At 36.2% G+C, this 18,460-nt stretch overlaps 1 protein-coding gene and 1 pseudogene across 1 annotated transcript; both read left to right on the top strand.

Moving 5' to 3' along the window:
* The first annotated feature begins 1,267 nt into the window (after nucleotides 1-1,267).
* Nucleotides 1,268-17,738, top strand: LOC145798882 (G-type lectin S-receptor-like serine/threonine-protein kinase B120). The gene is made up of 6 exons (XM_082888167.1): nucleotides 1,268-2,218; nucleotides 15,648-16,037; nucleotides 16,128-16,338; nucleotides 16,435-16,672; nucleotides 16,835-16,985; nucleotides 17,090-17,738. The coding sequence occupies exons 2-6, from the start codon at nucleotides 15,822-15,824 to the stop codon at nucleotides 17,396-17,398; spliced, it is 1,125 nt and encodes a 374-aa protein (XP_082744293.1). The 5' UTR covers nucleotides 1,268-2,218; nucleotides 15,648-15,821; the 3' UTR covers nucleotides 17,399-17,738.
* Nucleotides 1,360-2,344, top strand: LOC145799978 (cysteine-rich receptor-like protein kinase 25 pseudogene; annotated as a pseudogene).
* Nucleotides 17,739-18,460: the final 722 nt, after the last annotated feature.

The following is an 18,460-nucleotide window of genomic DNA, read 5'->3' as shown; positions in this document are numbered from 1 at the left end:
CGGTCAGTCGTGGGCTATGAAGCATGGATACTCCGAAATAGTTCCCGTACGCGTATCAGATACGTATCGGATATGGATATGCGCCCGATACGGCGGGATACGTATCAGATACGGAAAAAGGAGTATCCAATTTTTTTTTTTTAATTTTTGAATTTCGGATACGTTTAGGATACGCGAGGATACGGTCGGGATATGGCGGGGCAAAAAAATAATTTGAAAAACTTAAAATGGGGTCAAAGTATAAAATATGAATATAAGATAAAATACAACACAAAAAAAAAAAGAATAATCAACCCAACTTACCTAGACCTAGGTCAAACAACAGCCAGCTGCGAAGGAGGAGCAGTTCGTCGTCGTCGTCTCTCGTCTCTCGTCTCGAATAGCAGCTCCACGGTCGTAGATCAGGTTCGTCCCTCTCTCTCTCCCTTTCGCTCCCTCTCTATCTGCCTCTCGCTCGATGTCACTCTCTATCTTCCTTTGCCTCTCGCTTGATCTGTCTGGTCTGGGTGGAGATGGACATATCTCGATCTCACCTCCCCCCCTCTCGGTCGATCTCTCTCTCCCTCTCCCTTTTATCTATATCGTCTGTCTTGATGCAAGCTCCATGGTCGTCAATCGTTTTTTATTTTTTATTTTTTATATGTATACTATGTATATAAAATAAAATAAATCAAATAAGATATAAAAAAAAAAAACTTTGTATGTATTCGGTATTACCTGATAAAACAAAATAAATCAAATCAGGTAAAAAAAAATTATTAATAAATAAATAAATAAACTTATTAATAAACTTTGTAAACTTATAAAATTATAAACTTTGTAAACTTATTAATAAATCAAATAAAGTAAAAAAAAAACTTATCAATAAATAAATAAATAAACTTATTAATAAACTTTGTAAACTTAATCTTAGCCATCAATAAATAGATAAACTTATTGATAAATAAATGAACTTTGTAAATTTTTTCACCCTTAATTTGAATTGCATTATGGTTGTTATGGGTGATGCTATATTGTTGAAATTGTTGAAATCTTTTGCTTTAAGTTTTATTTTTATGTATGCTACATTATTAAAAATTGTTGAAGTTTTATTTTTATGTATGCTACATTACTAAAAATTATAAAATTAATATTTTTTATGAATGTATCACCGCCGTATCAGTATCCTACTTTTTCAAATTTTGTCGTATCGCCGTATCCGTATCGTATTATACCCGTATTCCGTATCCGTATCCGTATCCATATCCGTATCCGTGCTTCCTAGGTTGTGGGAGCTATGGGAATGGTTTTCATCTTCTCCACTCATTTCCTAACCATTGCATCTGAAATCTGAATCTGAATCTGAATCTGAATATGAATATGAAATTTGATTTTGATAAACGGAACCAGTATGCCTTGGATCGGAGCTCCGTCGTTCAATATCTCCGGAGTCCTTCTGTTCTTTTGCATACTTTCCTTGCTTAGCCTCAGAATCAAAGCAACCCCAACTTACATTCTTATTGCCCAAATACAACCACTTACACTCCTAACAGCACATACCAATCCAACCTCAATACCATTTTCTCTCGTCTGTCCATCTCAGGTTTCAACGCCAACAATGGCTTTGATTACTCCCAAGCTGGCAGCACCGCCCCTGACATAGCTAACGGTCTCTTTCTCTGTCGCGGCGATGTTTCCGCTGACATTTGTCAGGACTGTGTGGTGACTGCTACTAACGAAGTAGTACAAGGGTGTCCCACGTCGAAGGTTGTCACAATTTGGTACGATGAGTGCATGTTGCACTACTCAAACCAGCCCTTGTCCTTCTCCGTTTCTGATCAATCGCTTTGGGTCATTCTTAGGAATACACAGAACGTAACGGACCAAACCCATTTCATGGAAGTCTTGGGAGGGGTTTTGGATGACATAGTAACTCGGGCTTCGAATAGTGAGTCTGGTAAGAAGTTTGCGACCAGGGAAGCTAATTTCTCAGTGCTTCAGACGGTGTACAGCCTAGCGCAGTGCACACCGGACTTGACTGTTTCGAATTGCGATACTTGCCTTCGCGAAGCTTTCTCAAATTTTTCTGCTTGCTGTGGTGGAAATCTGGGTGCGAGGCTTCTGCTTCCGAGTTGTAATATTAGGTATGAGTTATACCCTTTCTACAACGTCACCGCCACTGCACCACCGCCGCCATCAGCCCTTCCTCCTCCTCCTCCGGGCCCTACAAGCAGTCCAGGTAAACCCCAATTATTATTATTATTATTTTAAATTTAAAATTGAGCGATTTGATGAATTATGATGAAAATGATGAGATAAAGAATTCTCCCTCATCTTTGATTTACAAATAGGTGAGAAATTGTAAGAAAAATATGAACAATAGAAAGAAAATGAATTCTCTTATATTATATCTAATTAATTGGGGTTTTTTTTTTTTTTTTTTTTTTATACCGATATTGCCTTCCGTATCCAAACATTAGTGAGAAAACTCAGTTAATTTATTATTTATTTTCTCACCAAGATAAAAGAAACAATCATTTTTTTCTCCCCTACTTTACCAAACAAATTATTATTTGTAGCATCAACGAATTTGTAACCAAATCTTGATTGTAATAATAAAAATAAGGATGAATTACATAGGTAGTCTTTGTATTTTAATCGTCGTGTCATTTAGGTCCCAATTATTTCAATTCACTCAATTTTTATTCGTAATTTTAGATTTTGTATTAATTTGATCCAATCAATAATTCCGGATTTTTTTAAAAAAAAATTTGCTATTGAGTTTGTTGAGATTAATTCACTAAGTTAAATAAATTTATAATTTTACCTATAAATGCATGATCTACTCATATACACATTTTTCATTAAAAAACATTAATAATTATAATCAATTAGACTAAATCAAATTCGAGTCAACTGATATTATAAGGACCAAAATGATAAATATATATATACAAGAGAAATTGCCCGAAGGGTACAAACCAGAAAACAGAGCATCTCAAACAAGAAAAGGGCAAAGGATATCCATGGGGTTGCCAATTGGCAACCATTTCCTTGGCAAGCTATTCGTAAACACATGATTTATTTATAATAAAATCAAGACCTATGCTATTAGGAAAAAATCACAATTTCCTTTTTTTTTTTTTTAAGCATAAAATGTTGGAAATGTTGAATTAAAATTTACTCCAATAGTTATGTTTTTTGAGTTAAAAAGGTGTGTCCTTTTGAAGGGTCACAACCTTTCCGAAGAGTCACATAGAAGTTTATAAATTCCATCTCCCTCACTTCAATTAAAAAGAGATTAGTCAGTTTCTTCTTCATCTTTACATTTATTCTTCATATTTTCTAGAGTCTAATTTTTCTATAAAGAAAGTACATGCATAGTAAAGTTTGCTAGGCTTGCAATAGTAGTGCTACTAGTGCAAGACATTGATCGTTGTATCTTGAGAGAGATACGTCCATTGAATCCTAAGCACCGGTGAGAGAGATATGTCCATTGTATCCTAACACACTCGACTCGATTAGGTTTTATCTATTTATGTGTTGTAAGTTTTGTTACGTTATTTTGTCAATTTATTTCAGTTTTGGTTGTGCCCAAAAATAATTTACATATTTTTAAATTATATTTTCCATATAGTTTGGTATTAATTTTCTAACAATCTTAAGACAGAGTCGGTTTTTGGAGAAATATAATTGATTGCTTTTGTCCAAATTGTGTTTTAGTAAATGTATATGTTGTCTCAGTATCTTTTCTAAAACTTGTTTCTATTTATGAATATCATGAATAATTCAATGTTTTGAATTGATTCAAAAATGCATTTCTCATTTTGGTAATTTAGATGATATTTGTTTTTGAATAAATAGTATGATTTGACTTTGTTTGATTAATGGCAACATTCTATTAATGGAATCATTTTTGAATTTGTGGTTTACTGATGGGTTATGACAAGTTAGAACTGTTTCTGTTTTATACACAGTGTTAGGTTTTATTTCTTGGCAATCCCGTTTGACAAAACTCCTTTGAGTTGTAATTTTATTCGCATTTTTATTTCAGTGAGGCTATAAGTTGTTAGATGCGAATCCAACCCGAATCAAGCATTTCAGAGAAGTTTGTGATGATAAAGCTTTCAAGATTGCCACTTCGCTGATTATGACGGGGATCGAGCTGCCCGGTCAGCTCGCGGGGGTCCAGGGGGCAGCGCCCCTTGGCGGGTCCGGGGCAGCGCCACGGCGGGGTCGAGGGGCAGCGCCCCCGAAGCAAAATGCAAAAATGCATTCAAAGTTGCCTGTCCGAGCATGTTATATTTTTCCAGTTTTTCCATTTTTGGCCTTCCCGCTCGAGCGGGGAAAGTGACGCTCGAGCGGGGATTGGAAGCTCTCAGCATCTCTGCAGTCGCCTGTAAAAATACTGGAAGGTGTGATTTTACGCTCAAGCGGATTCTCCTACGCTCGAGCGCATCTCTGTTTGTTCGCACGCAGTTTTTGGTCAGTCCGCTCGAGCGGGCTGTGTTGAGCTCGAGCGGAGATCGCGGGACAGATTCTATAAATTCGCTTATTGGGTCAGATTTTGAGGTGAACCTCTCCAGATCTTCTTTTTGGTTTCTAGGGTTTATATCTGGGGATACTTTGGGAGTTTTCTTTGATGTTTTTATTGAGTATTCAACTCATGATCTAAAGAGAGTACATCAAAGGTTTGTTTTGTTCTACAAAAGAGAGAGTTATTCTTCAGTTGTGGATTCTGAAGAATTCGAGCCTGAAGCTTTGGTGGAATCCGGAGTGGCTCATCAGAAAGACAATTCCGTGGTGAAGATGGGGTTGGAAGAGGCACATAAAGGTTGGTTCAATTAGGCGTTGTGGATTCGCTAGGTAATTGAGAGTATACCTGTGTAATTCCTTTAATTCTTCTTAGTGGATTGTCTTGTGGCTGTTGCCCGTGGTTTTTTGATCACAGTTGGAGGTGTCCAATTGTGGTTTTTTCCACGTTAAATCACTGTGTCTCTTTGTCTTGATTGTTTGATTGGGATTGTTATATTCTGCTTAAAATTGTTACATAATCACAAATCAACATCTAGGGGATTTCTAGTTTTTTCACACAGAATACAATATGATAGATTGCAGTTTAATAGATAGAATTATTTGCGTTTTTACTACTTTCACATGGTTTATTGTGGGGATATATTTTCTGAGTACCAACACGTGGCAAGGTGACGCCGACGTGTCAGCCGAGGTGCCACGTGTCCTGGTCGTGACGCCGAGGTGATCTCGGCAAGGCCGAGGTTATCTCCGAAGATATTGAAATCCGAGATAAGTGGATAAGGGACAAGAGTCCTAGAATGAAAAAGGAACTCAACCTGGATGAGGGACAAGAGTCCTAGAATGAGAGAAGACTTCAGTTTGCATTAAGATAAGACTCTTAGAGAGTTTATCCTAATCTTACTGGGAGTCCAATATTAGCAGTAATCCTGAGTCCATAGAAGTTAGGCTTCTATTGGGACTAGGTTTATGTTGGCTATAAAAGAGAGGCACCCCCATGGGTCTAAGGTGTGCTTTTTAGGCTCAAGTTTGTGAGTTGAATAATTGATTATCTTTGAGAGATATACTGACTTGATCGTCGGAGTGCCCCCGGGTGGACAAACCACCGCAGGATTCTTATATTTCTGTTGCAGGTCAGTCAGGTGTCATCTATTCTGCCAGTGCTCTCCAGCTAAATTACTGAGTTGGCAGCGTGGTCGGAAAATTTTCCACACAATTTGGCGCCGTCTGTGGGAAAGAAAGAAGAATAGATGGCCAATAAAAGAAAGAAGAATAGATGGCCAATGACGGACAAAAGGATCAGACTGGAGACAACGCTCCTGCTGGGAATGAGAGATCTATCAACCTCGACATTGAAGGGGACAATAGCAACACAGAAACTCGTGACCAGAGTCACAGAGTGAAAGACGCCGGCCAGGAAGGTGATGCACCAAAGACAACAGATCAAAGCGGATACTACAACGAAGATGACCTCCAGGTATGGAAGGATAGATACTTGCGAAGGAACGAAGACCTTTCCAGAAGGGATGCAAAGACAGGGGGCATGAGTGCTCCCAAGGAGATAACATTCAAGTATAGAAGAACTCATCCTGAGTGAGCAGATCTCGGATTCCAGATCCTAGATCCCGGATCCGAGAAGACATGATCTCAGCCTAGACAAGTAGGCCCGAGAAGACGAGAGCTCAACCTAAGTGAGCAGATCCCGGATCCTAGAAGACATGATCTCGGCCTAGATGAGTAGGTCCGAGAAGAGAAGAGCTCAACCTGAGTGAGCAGATCCAAGATTCTAGCTGACAAGATCTCGGCACTTAAGTCCGAAAAGAGAAGAGCTCAATGAGCAAATCTTAGATCCCAGAAGATAAAAAAGAAAACACACATGGTTGGATTGCAGTTAGCCAGATTGAAGACCTTTTATAAGGTTCGCAAAAGAGTATGTGGAAGCCATGCAGGGGGCAGAGAGAAGAAGAATATGTTTACCACTTGTTGAAATTTGTAGCAATTTACAAGTTGGTTATACCGATATGATGTTTACCACTTGTTGAAATTTGTAGCAATTTACAAGTTGGTTAAACCGAGATAATGTTTACCACTTGTTGAAATTTGTAGCAATTTACAAGTTGGTTAAACCGATATGATGTTTACCACTTGTTGAAATTTGTAGCAATTTACAGGTTGGTTAAACTGAGATGATGTTTACCACTTATTGAAATTTGTAGCAATTTACAAGTTGGTTAAACCGATATGATGTTTACCACTTGTTGAAATTTGTAGCAATTTATAGGTTGGTTAAACTGAGATGATGTTTACTACTTGTTGAAATTTGTAGCAATTTACAAGTTGGTCAAACCGATATGATGTTTACCACTTGTTGAAATTTGTAGCAATTTACAAGTTGGTTAAACCGATATGATGTTTACCACTTGTTGAAATTTGTAGCAATTTACAAGTTGGTTAAACCGAGATGATGTTTAACACTTGTTGAAATTCTGTGTGAATTTACAAGTTGAAGTTAAACCGAGATCATATTTAACACTTGTTGAAATTCTGTGTGAATTTACAAGTTGAAGTTAAACCGAGATGATGTTTAACACTTCTTGAAATTCTGTGTGAATTTACAAGTTGAAGTTAAACCGAGATCATATTTAACACTTGTTGAAATTCTGTGTGAATTTACAAGTTGAAGTTAAACCGAGATGATGTTTAACCCTTGTTGAAATTCTGTGTGAATTTAAAAGTTGAAGTTAAACCGATGTGATATTTAACACTTGTTGAAATTTTGTGTGAATTTACAAGTTGAAGTTAAACCGAGATGATGTTTAACACTTGTTGAAATTCTGTATGAATTTACAAGTTGAAGTTAAACTGATGTGATATTTAAACACTTGTTGAAATTCTGTGTGAATTTACAAGTTGAAGTTAAATCGAGATGATGTTTAATACTTGTTGAAATTCTGTGTGAATTTACAAGTTGAAGTTAAACCGAGATGATATTTAACACTTGTTGAAATTTTGTGTGAATTTACAAGTTGAAGTTAAACCGATGTGATATTTAAACACTTGTTGAAATTCTGTGTGAATTTACAAGTTGAAGTTAAACCGATGTCATGTTTAGCACTTGTTGAAATTCTGTGTGAATTTACAAGTTGAAGTTAAACCGATGTGATATTTAACACTTGTTGAAATTCTGTGTGAATTTACAAGTTGAAGTTAAACCGAGGTCATGTTTAACACTTGTTGAAATTCTGTAATTTACAAGTTGAAGTTAAATCGATGTGATATTTAGCACTTGTTGAAATTCTATGTGAATTTACAAGTTGAAGTTAAACCGAGGTCGTATTGGAAGAAGATTGGTTTAAACACTTGTTGAAATTCTGTGTGAATTTACAAGTTATAATTAAACCGAGGTTATGATAAAGGAAGATGGTTTAACACTTGTTAAAATTTTGAGAAAAATTTACAAGCTGAAGTTAAGCCGAGGTTATGATAAAGGATGATGGTTAAACACTTGTTGAAATTTTTGAGAAAAATTTACAAGTTAAAGTCAAGTTCAAGCAATATCTGCGTACTTGCCGAGACTACCAGGTTGTCAAAACTTGAAATATGGAAAACTGAAGTCTTGATAGAAGACATTGAGAAAGTGACAAGTCCTAAGCAACACTTGTGAAAATATTTGTTACAATATTTTCAAGTGTTAGGACAAGGCCGAGATGAGCAAGATTAGAAGTTATGACAGAGGTATTTTACCCGAAGAGATTGCACAGTCAAGGTGTACTTTGAAGACATACAAATTATTCTAAGTATAGAATCATACAATAGCAGAAAAAAGAAGACATACATTCAAAGAAGAAATCAGAGAAATGCATTTAAAGAAGAAAGAAGGCACTTCGGCCTGAATATTGAAAAATAAATTATTCAGACTACAAAAATGGCACGTCGGCCGGATTAAAAGTATACAAAGACGGACAAAGTACAAGGTACAAGGTACAAGGAGTAAAAGAAGGAAACAAAACTACTCGGCATCAATGGCAGGATATAGAAGACAGTTGGGAAAACTTCTCAGCAGCCTTCTCGGCCTCGTGCTCAGCATCGATCTCCCGAAGAGTTTGATCAAGGCTCTTCTCGGCGATTGGCACCTCGGAGTTTGAAGGCAAGGATTGAAAGCAAGAATCTAGAAAAAGACACAGAAAACAAAAACAAGAATGTAATTCGTAATCAAGAATGGTGATGAAGCTATCAGGAAATCAAGACAAAAAGATTGCACAAGTGTGTCAAGCCAAGAACAGTGGCAGAAATCAACAGATGTGTGAACAGTGTGTATTCAAGAAGATGATTTGGAAACAACGGGTAAAACAGCAATGGTGATTAACAATGAAGCAAAGCTTCTTGGAAAGCAACAAGAAATAAAACCAGGAGGAACAGTGGCTTACCAAAAAGAGGGAAGCCGGAATGAGAATTGCCGAAGTCTGACGACAATGACAGAATGACGTAAGCTTTACCGGAGGAGAGGAACGAAGACAGTTGCAGAAGCTTGAAAGCTTGGAACAATGACGGATTTAAGCAAAAGAGCTAGAAAGAGAAAAAGCTAGAGGATTGAATGAAAAAAGAGAAAAATAGTCAAGAAGACGACAAAGTTCAAGAATAATGCCAAGTGCACAGGCACTAAGTATGTGAAGAACAAGAAAGTAATGACCCAGACACGATGCTAGCAACAGAAAGCGGATATGACAAGAACAGTGCCAGGCATTCAAACAATTCAAAACTTGAAGACAGACGAAAATAGAAGGCAACAGATGGCAAGTAAACAGATTCAGAAGAGTTATGAAAGATTGAGCTTAATAGCAAGTAAAGAGTTTATGAACCTGCAAAGTGAAATGAACGTCGATATGAAAATCGCCGAAGTCAAATAGATGACTGGAAATCAGGAACTCACCAGAGAGTGTGAGTGGAGTAGTTGCAAAGCTCTTGGAGTTTACGAATTAATGGAACCAGAACCTCGGCTAGGAGGTGCGATTTCAAACAGCTTGGAAAGCATGAAACTTGATTCTTGACACCAGTGGACAGTAAAGTCCAGGGAACTTTGAGGTCGGCGAGTTTGATCTCGGACAGAGGGGCACAGATGAACGAACAGTGTAGGTTCCATCACCTCAGAATGCCGAGGTAATAGAACCTAGGGGGCAGTTATGGGGATATATTTTCTGAGTACCAACACGTGGCAAGGTGACGCCGACGTGTCAGCCGAGGTGCCATGTGTCCTGGTCGTGACGCTAAGGTGATCTCGGCAAAGCCAAGGTTATCTCCGAAGATATCGAAATCCGAGATAAATGGATAAGAGACAAGAGTCCTAGAATGAAAAGGGAACTCAACCTGGATGAGGGACAAGAGTCCTAGAATGAGAGAAGACTTCAGTTTGTATTAAGATAAGACTCTTAGAGAGTTTATCCTAATCTTATTGGGAGTCCAAGATTAGTAGTAATCCTGAGTCCATAGAAGTTAGGCTTCTATTGGGACTAGGTTTATGTTGGCTATAAAAGAGAGGCACCCCCATAGGTCTAAGGTATGCTTTTTAGGCTCAAGCTTGTGAGTTGAATAATTGATTATCTTTGAGAGATATACTGACTTGATCGTCGGAGTGCCCCCGGGTGGACGAACCACCGCGGGATTCTTATATTTCTGTTGCAGGTCAGTCAGGTGCCATCTATTCTGCCAGTGCTCTCCAGCTGAATTACTGAGTTGGAAGTGTGGTCGGAAAATTTCCCACACATTTATATAATTTGATTAATCAGTGTGTTTTCTGGCTATAATGAACAATAGCAGTTAAAGTCTGTTACAGACGTTTGAATCTCTAGTTTGTTACTGTTATCAATTCCATTCTAATTCAAATATTTTTCCTACTTGAATATGTGATTAAGTCAGATTCTATGTCTTGGTATGTTGTTCATTACCATGTTTGTACCAATAGAATTCGTTTCTATTTTAGGAGAATAACTTCTTCCTTGTATCTATTTCTAGAAGTTTATTTTGTATTCTCCAGTTGACTTTTAATCAGTGTACTTTCATATTTCTTTTTAAACCAAATGGTTTGGTTTGAGACATAACTTTTGTTATGTTTGTATATATACATGGAAAATAAAAGATTGCAGAATTTGTTTCCATTATAAGTGATTTTGAATCTATCATGTACTACTGTATATCCTTACTAAAATAGTCTGTTTGAAAAAATTTGTATTGTGAGTCAATTGGTTGATTTTGTTGTCAAATATTAAATCAATAGATCTATTTTACTGGTATCTTCTTGTTCTTTCTGTAAAAGCAAAATTTTGCCTTCATATGAATAATTACAAATTACACATTTCTATTTGTTTGGTTTGGTTAACATAATTTGTTGTTTCAGTCCAAATCACATTTGGTTTAGATAGAATTTGTTTATGTGGTTTCGCCGACGAATCATCCGCGATCGTTCCGGTATAGTCTTCATGAGAATTGCAATCAGATCAGCAATGATGAACTCACTCGTTCGAATTGGAACAGTCGAAGACGATCTATGGAAGCGAGCGTTAGCGCATTTGATTCGGCCATCGTCGCATCAGCAGAAACGAAGAGATGAATTTTAGCCGAGACCGAGTCGGCTCTCGATCATGTCCAAAGCCGACGATCTCTGAACACCGATCGGTTACAGGTTGGTCCTTTGATTTATAATCTTTTGTAGGAAGAAGGCTTTGTGTTCTTCTGGCGATGGTGTCAGATCTCGACAAAGGTATCGGATTTTGACGAATTTAGATACAGATTTTGTATGACTGCGATACCAAACCCTGAGAAGTTTTTGAGATAACAATCTGATGAAGATCTCTGTCACTCTCCTTTTAATCATATGACCAAAGTGACTCTACATTTGGGTTGGAATAGAGTCCACTAATATGAGCCCTTGTGTTCGACGATGAGTTTCCGGTGCCTTCCCCCGAACCCTACAGAGTCCCCCACTAATCTGTTCTTCATTATTGTGAACTTTTTTGCTTAAAGTGGGTTGTGTGATAATTGTCATGCTAAACTTTCCTCGACAGTCAGTGACTAATGGTAGGGATCATGAAAAAAATATCATAAAGATGATCATGAAAGCTTCTCCACCTTTGAATTATACATACAATAAAACACCACACACTAATCAACATTAATCAAAGAATGAAAATTTTTCATAATACATTTCATAATATTTTTTTCATGATTCCTAATATTACTCACAGTGATAATAGCTTGATGTTTCTGCACATAATATCAATTTGATATATAGTGGTGGTCTTGGTACTAGAGGGATATCAAATGGCACGTTAGCAGTTTAGCTATCATGGCATCTGTTTTTTGAGGGATATCTTTAATGGTTGAACTTTTTACTTCATTCCTGTATTAAAATTCTTTCTGATGAAGATGATTGATGATGAGAATAAGGGGATGCCGTTGAGGCCGAATTGGGAGATGAATGTGTGTGTACGGTCTCGTTTGGACGCTTGTACGCTCAAAGACCAACGTGTTGTTTGGCAGTAACGTTAACCTGGCAGGCAACGAGATTTCGTTTTTTTTTTTTTTTTAAAAAAAAAAAAAAAAACTTAACTACAAATGAACCCAAATATATGCCTAGTTATATCTGGGGACTAACTTATGGTTAAGTTGGTGTAGTTTAATTTTTTGGTCTAACTTTGACTTTTTGGTTTAATTTTTTAAACTTGGATTTTTTTTTTTTTTTTTGGGTTTAATTTTAATTTCCCCCCAGATTTTAGTTTAATGGGTTGGCCCCACTGTTATGTTTATTTAATTTAAAATCCTTCTTTTGGATTTAAGAAAAAAAAAAAAAAGACCCACAAGAGTGTATAATATTTGTGGAAGTTTCAGGAATGTATTTTAAAATCAATTTATGATTTTAATTATCAAAATCAAAATATTATTTTTGGTTTGTGATCTCTTGAAGTTGAGAAAATATAGAGTAAATGTAATATACTTGGTAAATTTTCTGAGTAAATAAATTAGAATTTCTAATTTATGTATCTGGTATTTGAATGAAAATTTTTATATTGATTGGTCAATTTATGTTTCAAAACAAATACAAGCACAAATTATGAAACTTATGATATAAGAAAGTAATAATTCTAAATATCTAAAATATTGATTGTTTGAGTCCCACAATTTAATTTCTCAAAGTTAGCAAGAATGGTTAGTTTATATATTAAAGTGGGTATCCGGTTATTTGAAAGTATACATAGGCGCCTGTTTAAATACTTAGCATTAAAACTTTGGCTTAGAGTAAATGAAGATTACTCTTGGTGGGTGTTTATCTCTTAGAATTGAAGATCAGTCTCTTGTAACAAAAGAGATGGAGTGACATGGTATTTTTGTCACAGATTTTTCTTGAATTTTTCAAAATGCAAACTCATCATCAATATGAGTTAATAGATATGACAGTGATTGTTAGTCCGGACATGTTGGTCACGTTATAAACTGTTTTTCTGTATTTCCAGTTCTGAATATTTTTGTTTAAATTTGTTTTCTGATTTTCAGTTCTGGAATTGTTTTTAGAAACTAATTTTAACAGTTTTGACTAGTTTTCAGTGTTGGAAATTTTAATTTATTTGTGTCCATGCCTACATTTGTTATAGAGTTGATAATTAATGTTTACAATTTTTTGTGATATGATGTTATTAATTGATATATTGATATATCGATTTGGTATATGGTGTATTATATATGAATGTCAATTTTTTTTTTATCAAAGTGTTGATAAAAATGTGAACTTATGTGTTTTGACATAAGAAGAATTCTAACTATTCTTTGGAATAATGACTGAAATTGGTGTGGTGACCGATAACTCCGTAATGAAATATTACATGAGTTAAAATATTTCATGGGTGAAAGACGCTTTCGTAATCGTCGACGTAGTCACCAATACTAGATAAGACAAATAAGATGTAAAATGTAATTATATAGTGATGTTTATATTCCATGTTGAGATTGGAATTAAAGGCTGCAGTAAACAAAAGAAATAATGCATGGCTAAAGAAATGTTATTTGACAAAGTGTTGTAGCCACTACCAGTATTAGCCATTCTTCCTTTTCACTGCAAAAGGAAGTTATGAAGTCTATTTGTATTTTAGACAAATTAGTATTGTGATTATATTCACCAAGCAATTTACATCTTGTTCAAGCACGCTAATTAAATGTTCTGATTTACCTCAGAATTATGGGGGGTGTATTAATATTTTTGTGTAATTTTATATCAACAAGAGAAATTAAGTTTCCTTAGAATGCTTCAAATGTGGGAGAGCTTGGAGAATTTTACCAAAGTAACGGTTCCGATAATAGGTTCACAAAGAATCTCAATTCTTTCTATAGGACAAAGTTGGAGTAGAAACAAAAATGGTTTCATTAACTCCTAAAGAACTACTCTATATTTATTATTTAAATTTGAAAAATAGGAGTGACGTAGAGTAACAGTAAGTCTCGATGTAATCAAAGACTTAATACCGTATGAAATTTGCTTTTAGCTGTTAATATTGTCTAAGGATAATATAATAGATTCACTAACTACTCAATGATATCTAATTGAGAAGGTCAAACAGAAAATAGCAGCTGCTAAACAAAAAGTTTGACCAGAGAGCAAATGAGGGAAAGTTCATCAAGGGGAATGTGATTAACGCCTATTACAGATACTAAGAACTAAGTTCAAAGGGACAACTAAGTTATGTGTGGCTCGCCAGAAATCGTTAAAGGAGTCTATAACTCCTATCCATTCCTATGATGAGAGTGATATCTGCAACATGTGTTGTATGCAAGGAACTTAAGGTAAGTTATGCTTTTAATGATCACTTATATCTTGAAAACCCTAGACGAGTATCTTTCAAGAGGAGTATTTAAGAGACTCGAAATAAGGATCACCCATATGAGTGTGATTGGGCCGCTTCTATGAGAATTGATAAGGCAAAATTCTCTAAAGCACTCACGAAACACCAGGACATGCCCAAGGCCAAAACAGGCACAACCGTGAGAACCAAGCTGTGTTTGGAGATATTTTGTGTAAATTCTATTGTCTTGGCTTACACAAACGGTTGAACAGTTCAAGGCATCACGTCCACTGATTAGCTAGTAAGTCCGATAGGCTTTCACTAAAAAAGGTTAAAAGCCGAAAGCTACCTATCCCGATGCAGGGTATTTCCTTAATGTACTCTCTCTTTGTCTAGATGTTTTTTGCATGTCCTTTCTGTAAATTTCATTCATGTGGGGGATTGTTGGAAAATTTGAATTAAAATTTACTCCAATGGTTGTGTCTTTTGAGTTAAATAGGTGTGTCTTTTGAAGGGTCACAACATTTCCAAAGAGTCATATAGAAGTCTATAAATTCCATCTCTCTTACATCAATTAAAAAGAGATTAGTCATTTTCTTCTTCATCTTTGCATTTATTCTTCATATTTTCTTGAGTCTAATTTTTCTATAAAGAAAGTACATGCATAGTAAAGTTCGCTAGGCTTGCAATAGTAGTGCTGCTAGTGCAAGACATGGATCGTTGTATTCAGAGAGATAGATGTCCATTGAATCCTAAGCACTGGTAAGAGGACAAATCTGTCTTAAGGAAAGAGTGTCACACACTCGACTCGGTCAGGTTTTATCTATTTATGTATTGTAAGTTTTGTTACGTTATTTTGTCAATTTATTTCAGTTTTGGTTGTGCCCAAAACCGATTTACATATTTTTAAATTATATTTTCCATATAGTTTGCTATTAATTTTGTAACATAAATAGTGGTTAGTATGTTAATAATTATATTACAATTCAGGTCAACGCCTATTTATAGACTTCAATTTAAAATCTCACTCATCTTGATACCTAAGTACCTCTCCATTGACCACAATTTCCTACTAAGCACACGAATAATAAAGAAAACCCAAAAATTACCAAAAAGTAGAAGATTTGATTTAAGATAGACTTTGAATTCTAGAAAACAAAAGGAAAGGTGTCAAAACATACACCTAATAAAACTAGAAGGTTAACAATAATGATACAAAGCTACTAGCTCATTTTTATTGTTATTGAGCATTGAAAATGAAATGACTATGACTTAAATAGTTGTTAAAAGATGATCATTTTCTTTGAGAAGGAAGCGAACGAAAGAAAGAAAGGAAAGGAAAGACATTTAGCATCAGCATAAGTGTATCAGCATTCGTAGTGATAGGACTACTTGGTTGTTGCATCCACTACCAGAGGAGAAAAGCAAGAACAAAGAAAGGTAATTACAGTCTTCTAATTGTTGTAAGAATTCTATTACAACCTAATGTCATCTAATTCTCTTTTTCATGCAGAAATTCAATCACAAGACTTGGTAGGAGAAAGATTCGACAGTGACTACAATAGTGGTAATTTACAAGGAGAGAAGCATGTGAAATTGCAAGACTTACCTTCAATCAAGTTAGATCTTATACATGCAGCTACAAAACATTTTTCTGAAGAAAATAAGCTCGGACAAGGTGGATTTGGTCCAGTTTATAAGGTACTTATGGCACTGATAATGAATCTATGGATGATATCATTCATTGCTTGTCACATTTATATGGTGACATGACTTGAACTCTATTTGCAGGGTATATTGCCAGATGGCAAAGAAATTGCAGTTAAGAGGCTCTCAAGAACATCGGGACAAGGACTTCAAGAGTTCAAGAATGAAGTTACTTTAATTGCAAGACTACAACATAGGAACCTCGTTAGACTCTTGGGTTATTGCTTGGAGGGAAATGAATCACTACTCATCTATGAATACATGCCCAACAAAAGCTTAGATGTTTTCATCTTTGGTATGGACTGTTTTAATTTTAATGCAACCAAAATTATTCCAAAAATCAATCACTAAAGACAATAATCAACTTGAATGTTGTTCGTTTCATTATTAGATTCGACTAAAGGTGCAAAACTAGATTGGAAGAGACGCATTCTCATTATTAATGGAATTGCTCGAGGCATTCTATACCTCCATGAGGATTCCCGACTTAAAATAATTCACAGGGACCTCAAAGCTAGCAATGTTTTGCTAGATCATGAGATGAATCCCAAGATATCGAACTTCGGAATGGCAAGGATATTTGGTGGAAATCAAAGTGAAGCAAACACAAATAGAGTAGTTGGAACATAGTAAGCCTCTTTCATACATATTAGTATTCAGTATAATCATTGTCTCTATAGTGTTAGGCAAAAGCATCGAGGGTTTGAGAATGGATCCCCTCAATTATTATGGAGTTTCTAAAATATATATCTCTCTCACTTGATTATTTGTGATTTCTTCTTGTACAACAGTGGATATATGTCTCCAGAGTATGCCATGGAAGGATTATTTTCTGTTAAATCGGATGTTTTCAGTTTTGGAGTTCTCCTGCTAGAGATAATAAGTGGAAAAAGGAATGGTGGTTTTTATCTTTCTGAGCATGGTTATAGCCTTCTTACTTATGTAAGTTCTAAGATCTCTCTAAATTAAGGAGGGGGGGTGGAGGGGGAAAGGATAGTTAAGAAACAATCATGGATTTAACTTCATTACTTGGAACAATGTCATAGGCATGGAAATTATGGTGTGAAGGTCAAGGATTGGAGATGATAGATCCATTACTGGTGCAGTCATGTGTGGCAGTTGAAGCATTGAAGTGCATCCATATCGGATTGTTGTGTGTACAAGAAAACCCAGCAAGTAGGCCTACTATGTCATCTATAGTTGTGATGCTAGAAAGCGATACCATGACACTTCCTCGACCAACACGACTAGCATTCTCCGTTGGGAGACTAACATTGAAATCAGCTCAATCCTTACCAAATGTTAACACACTCTCTGTTAATGAGGTAACGCTTTCCAATGTGTCACCCCGGTGACTTTTACAATTATATTCTTATTTTTTTGGTTCTCTAAGCTGTGTGTGGTTGGGGGATTTGGGAAAGGAAAGAGAAAAAGTAGATGAAATGTTAATAAAATATACTTACATTTCACATAGTTTCACACACATTTTCCCTTTCCTTTTCCAAATCCCTTCCCAAATTTCCCAACCAAACACAGCGTAAAAGGATTCACAGACTGGGATGTATTGAACAAAGTACTGCTATAGATTGGATTTTATTTTGTTATCTTTTTGTTCAATAATTTATTTAGTTTACCACTGGTATGGAAGCTATTGATAAAGGCATCAAAATCGGCATGCTAGTCATGATACATATTTGTGTGGGTGAAAATCTGACCACACTGCCTGCTTAGTAACCAGCTGGAGAGCACAGGCAGAATAGATGGCTTCAGCAACCTGTAACAGAAAGAAAAGGCTCCGGCGGTGGTTCTTCCACCCGGGGGCACTCCGACGATCAAGTCAGTATATCTCTCAAAGATAATCAGGTGCTAAACTTAATACTCAAAACATAAATTGCATACCTTAGACCCACGGGGGTGCCTCTCTTTTATAATATATTCAATCCAAGTCCCCTCTTCATCTTAGGACTCCTGTCCCTTATTCGCTTATCTCGGATTCCGATATCTTCGGAGATAACCTTGACAACTCTGAAATCATCTCGGCCTAACTACCATGACACGTGGCACCTCGGCTGACACGTCGGCGTCACCATGCCACGTGTTGGTATTCAGAAAATATATCCCCACAACTGCCCCCTAGGTTCTATTACCTCGGCATTCTGAGGTGATGGAACCTATATCGATATTTCGACATTTCTTTTCTGAGTAATGGCTCAAAACCTGTTTAGCCGAGATAATCCACTTCCAGCCGATGTATTCTCTTCGGAGAACAAGGTTTCGAACGTACTCTCCCACGCGCATGAGCTGTCATGCATATCTAACCGTTCTTTTCACGTGTATTGTCTTCATTGGAGCGTGTCTGTGACGCGCCTGAAAGCTATCTGTCATTTGTCTGCGCTGTCTGACGCGTGCATTGCTCT

This window comes from Camellia sinensis, chromosome 9 (assembly GCF_055761805.1).
Source record: "Camellia sinensis isolate YWXY chromosome 9, ASM5576180v1, whole genome shotgun sequence".
NCBI lineage: Eukaryota > Viridiplantae > Streptophyta > Magnoliopsida > Ericales > Theaceae > Camellia > Camellia sinensis.
This window is presented reverse-complemented; position numbering and strand designations above follow the sequence as displayed.

Excerpts from the sequence above, each read along its gene's own strand:
- LOC145798882 (XM_082888167.1), top strand. The coding sequence starts at position 15,822 with ATGTCATCTAATTCTCTTTTTCATGCAGAAATTCAATCACAAGACTTG. Across the intron at positions 16,339-16,434 it reads CTTAGATGTTTTCATCTTTG|ATTCGACTAAAGGTGCAAAA; the intron begins GTATGGACTGTT and ends TTTCATTATTAG. Across the intron at positions 16,673-16,834 it reads AATAGAGTAGTTGGAACATA|TGGATATATGTCTCCAGAGT; the intron begins GTAAGCCTCTTT and ends CTTGTACAACAG.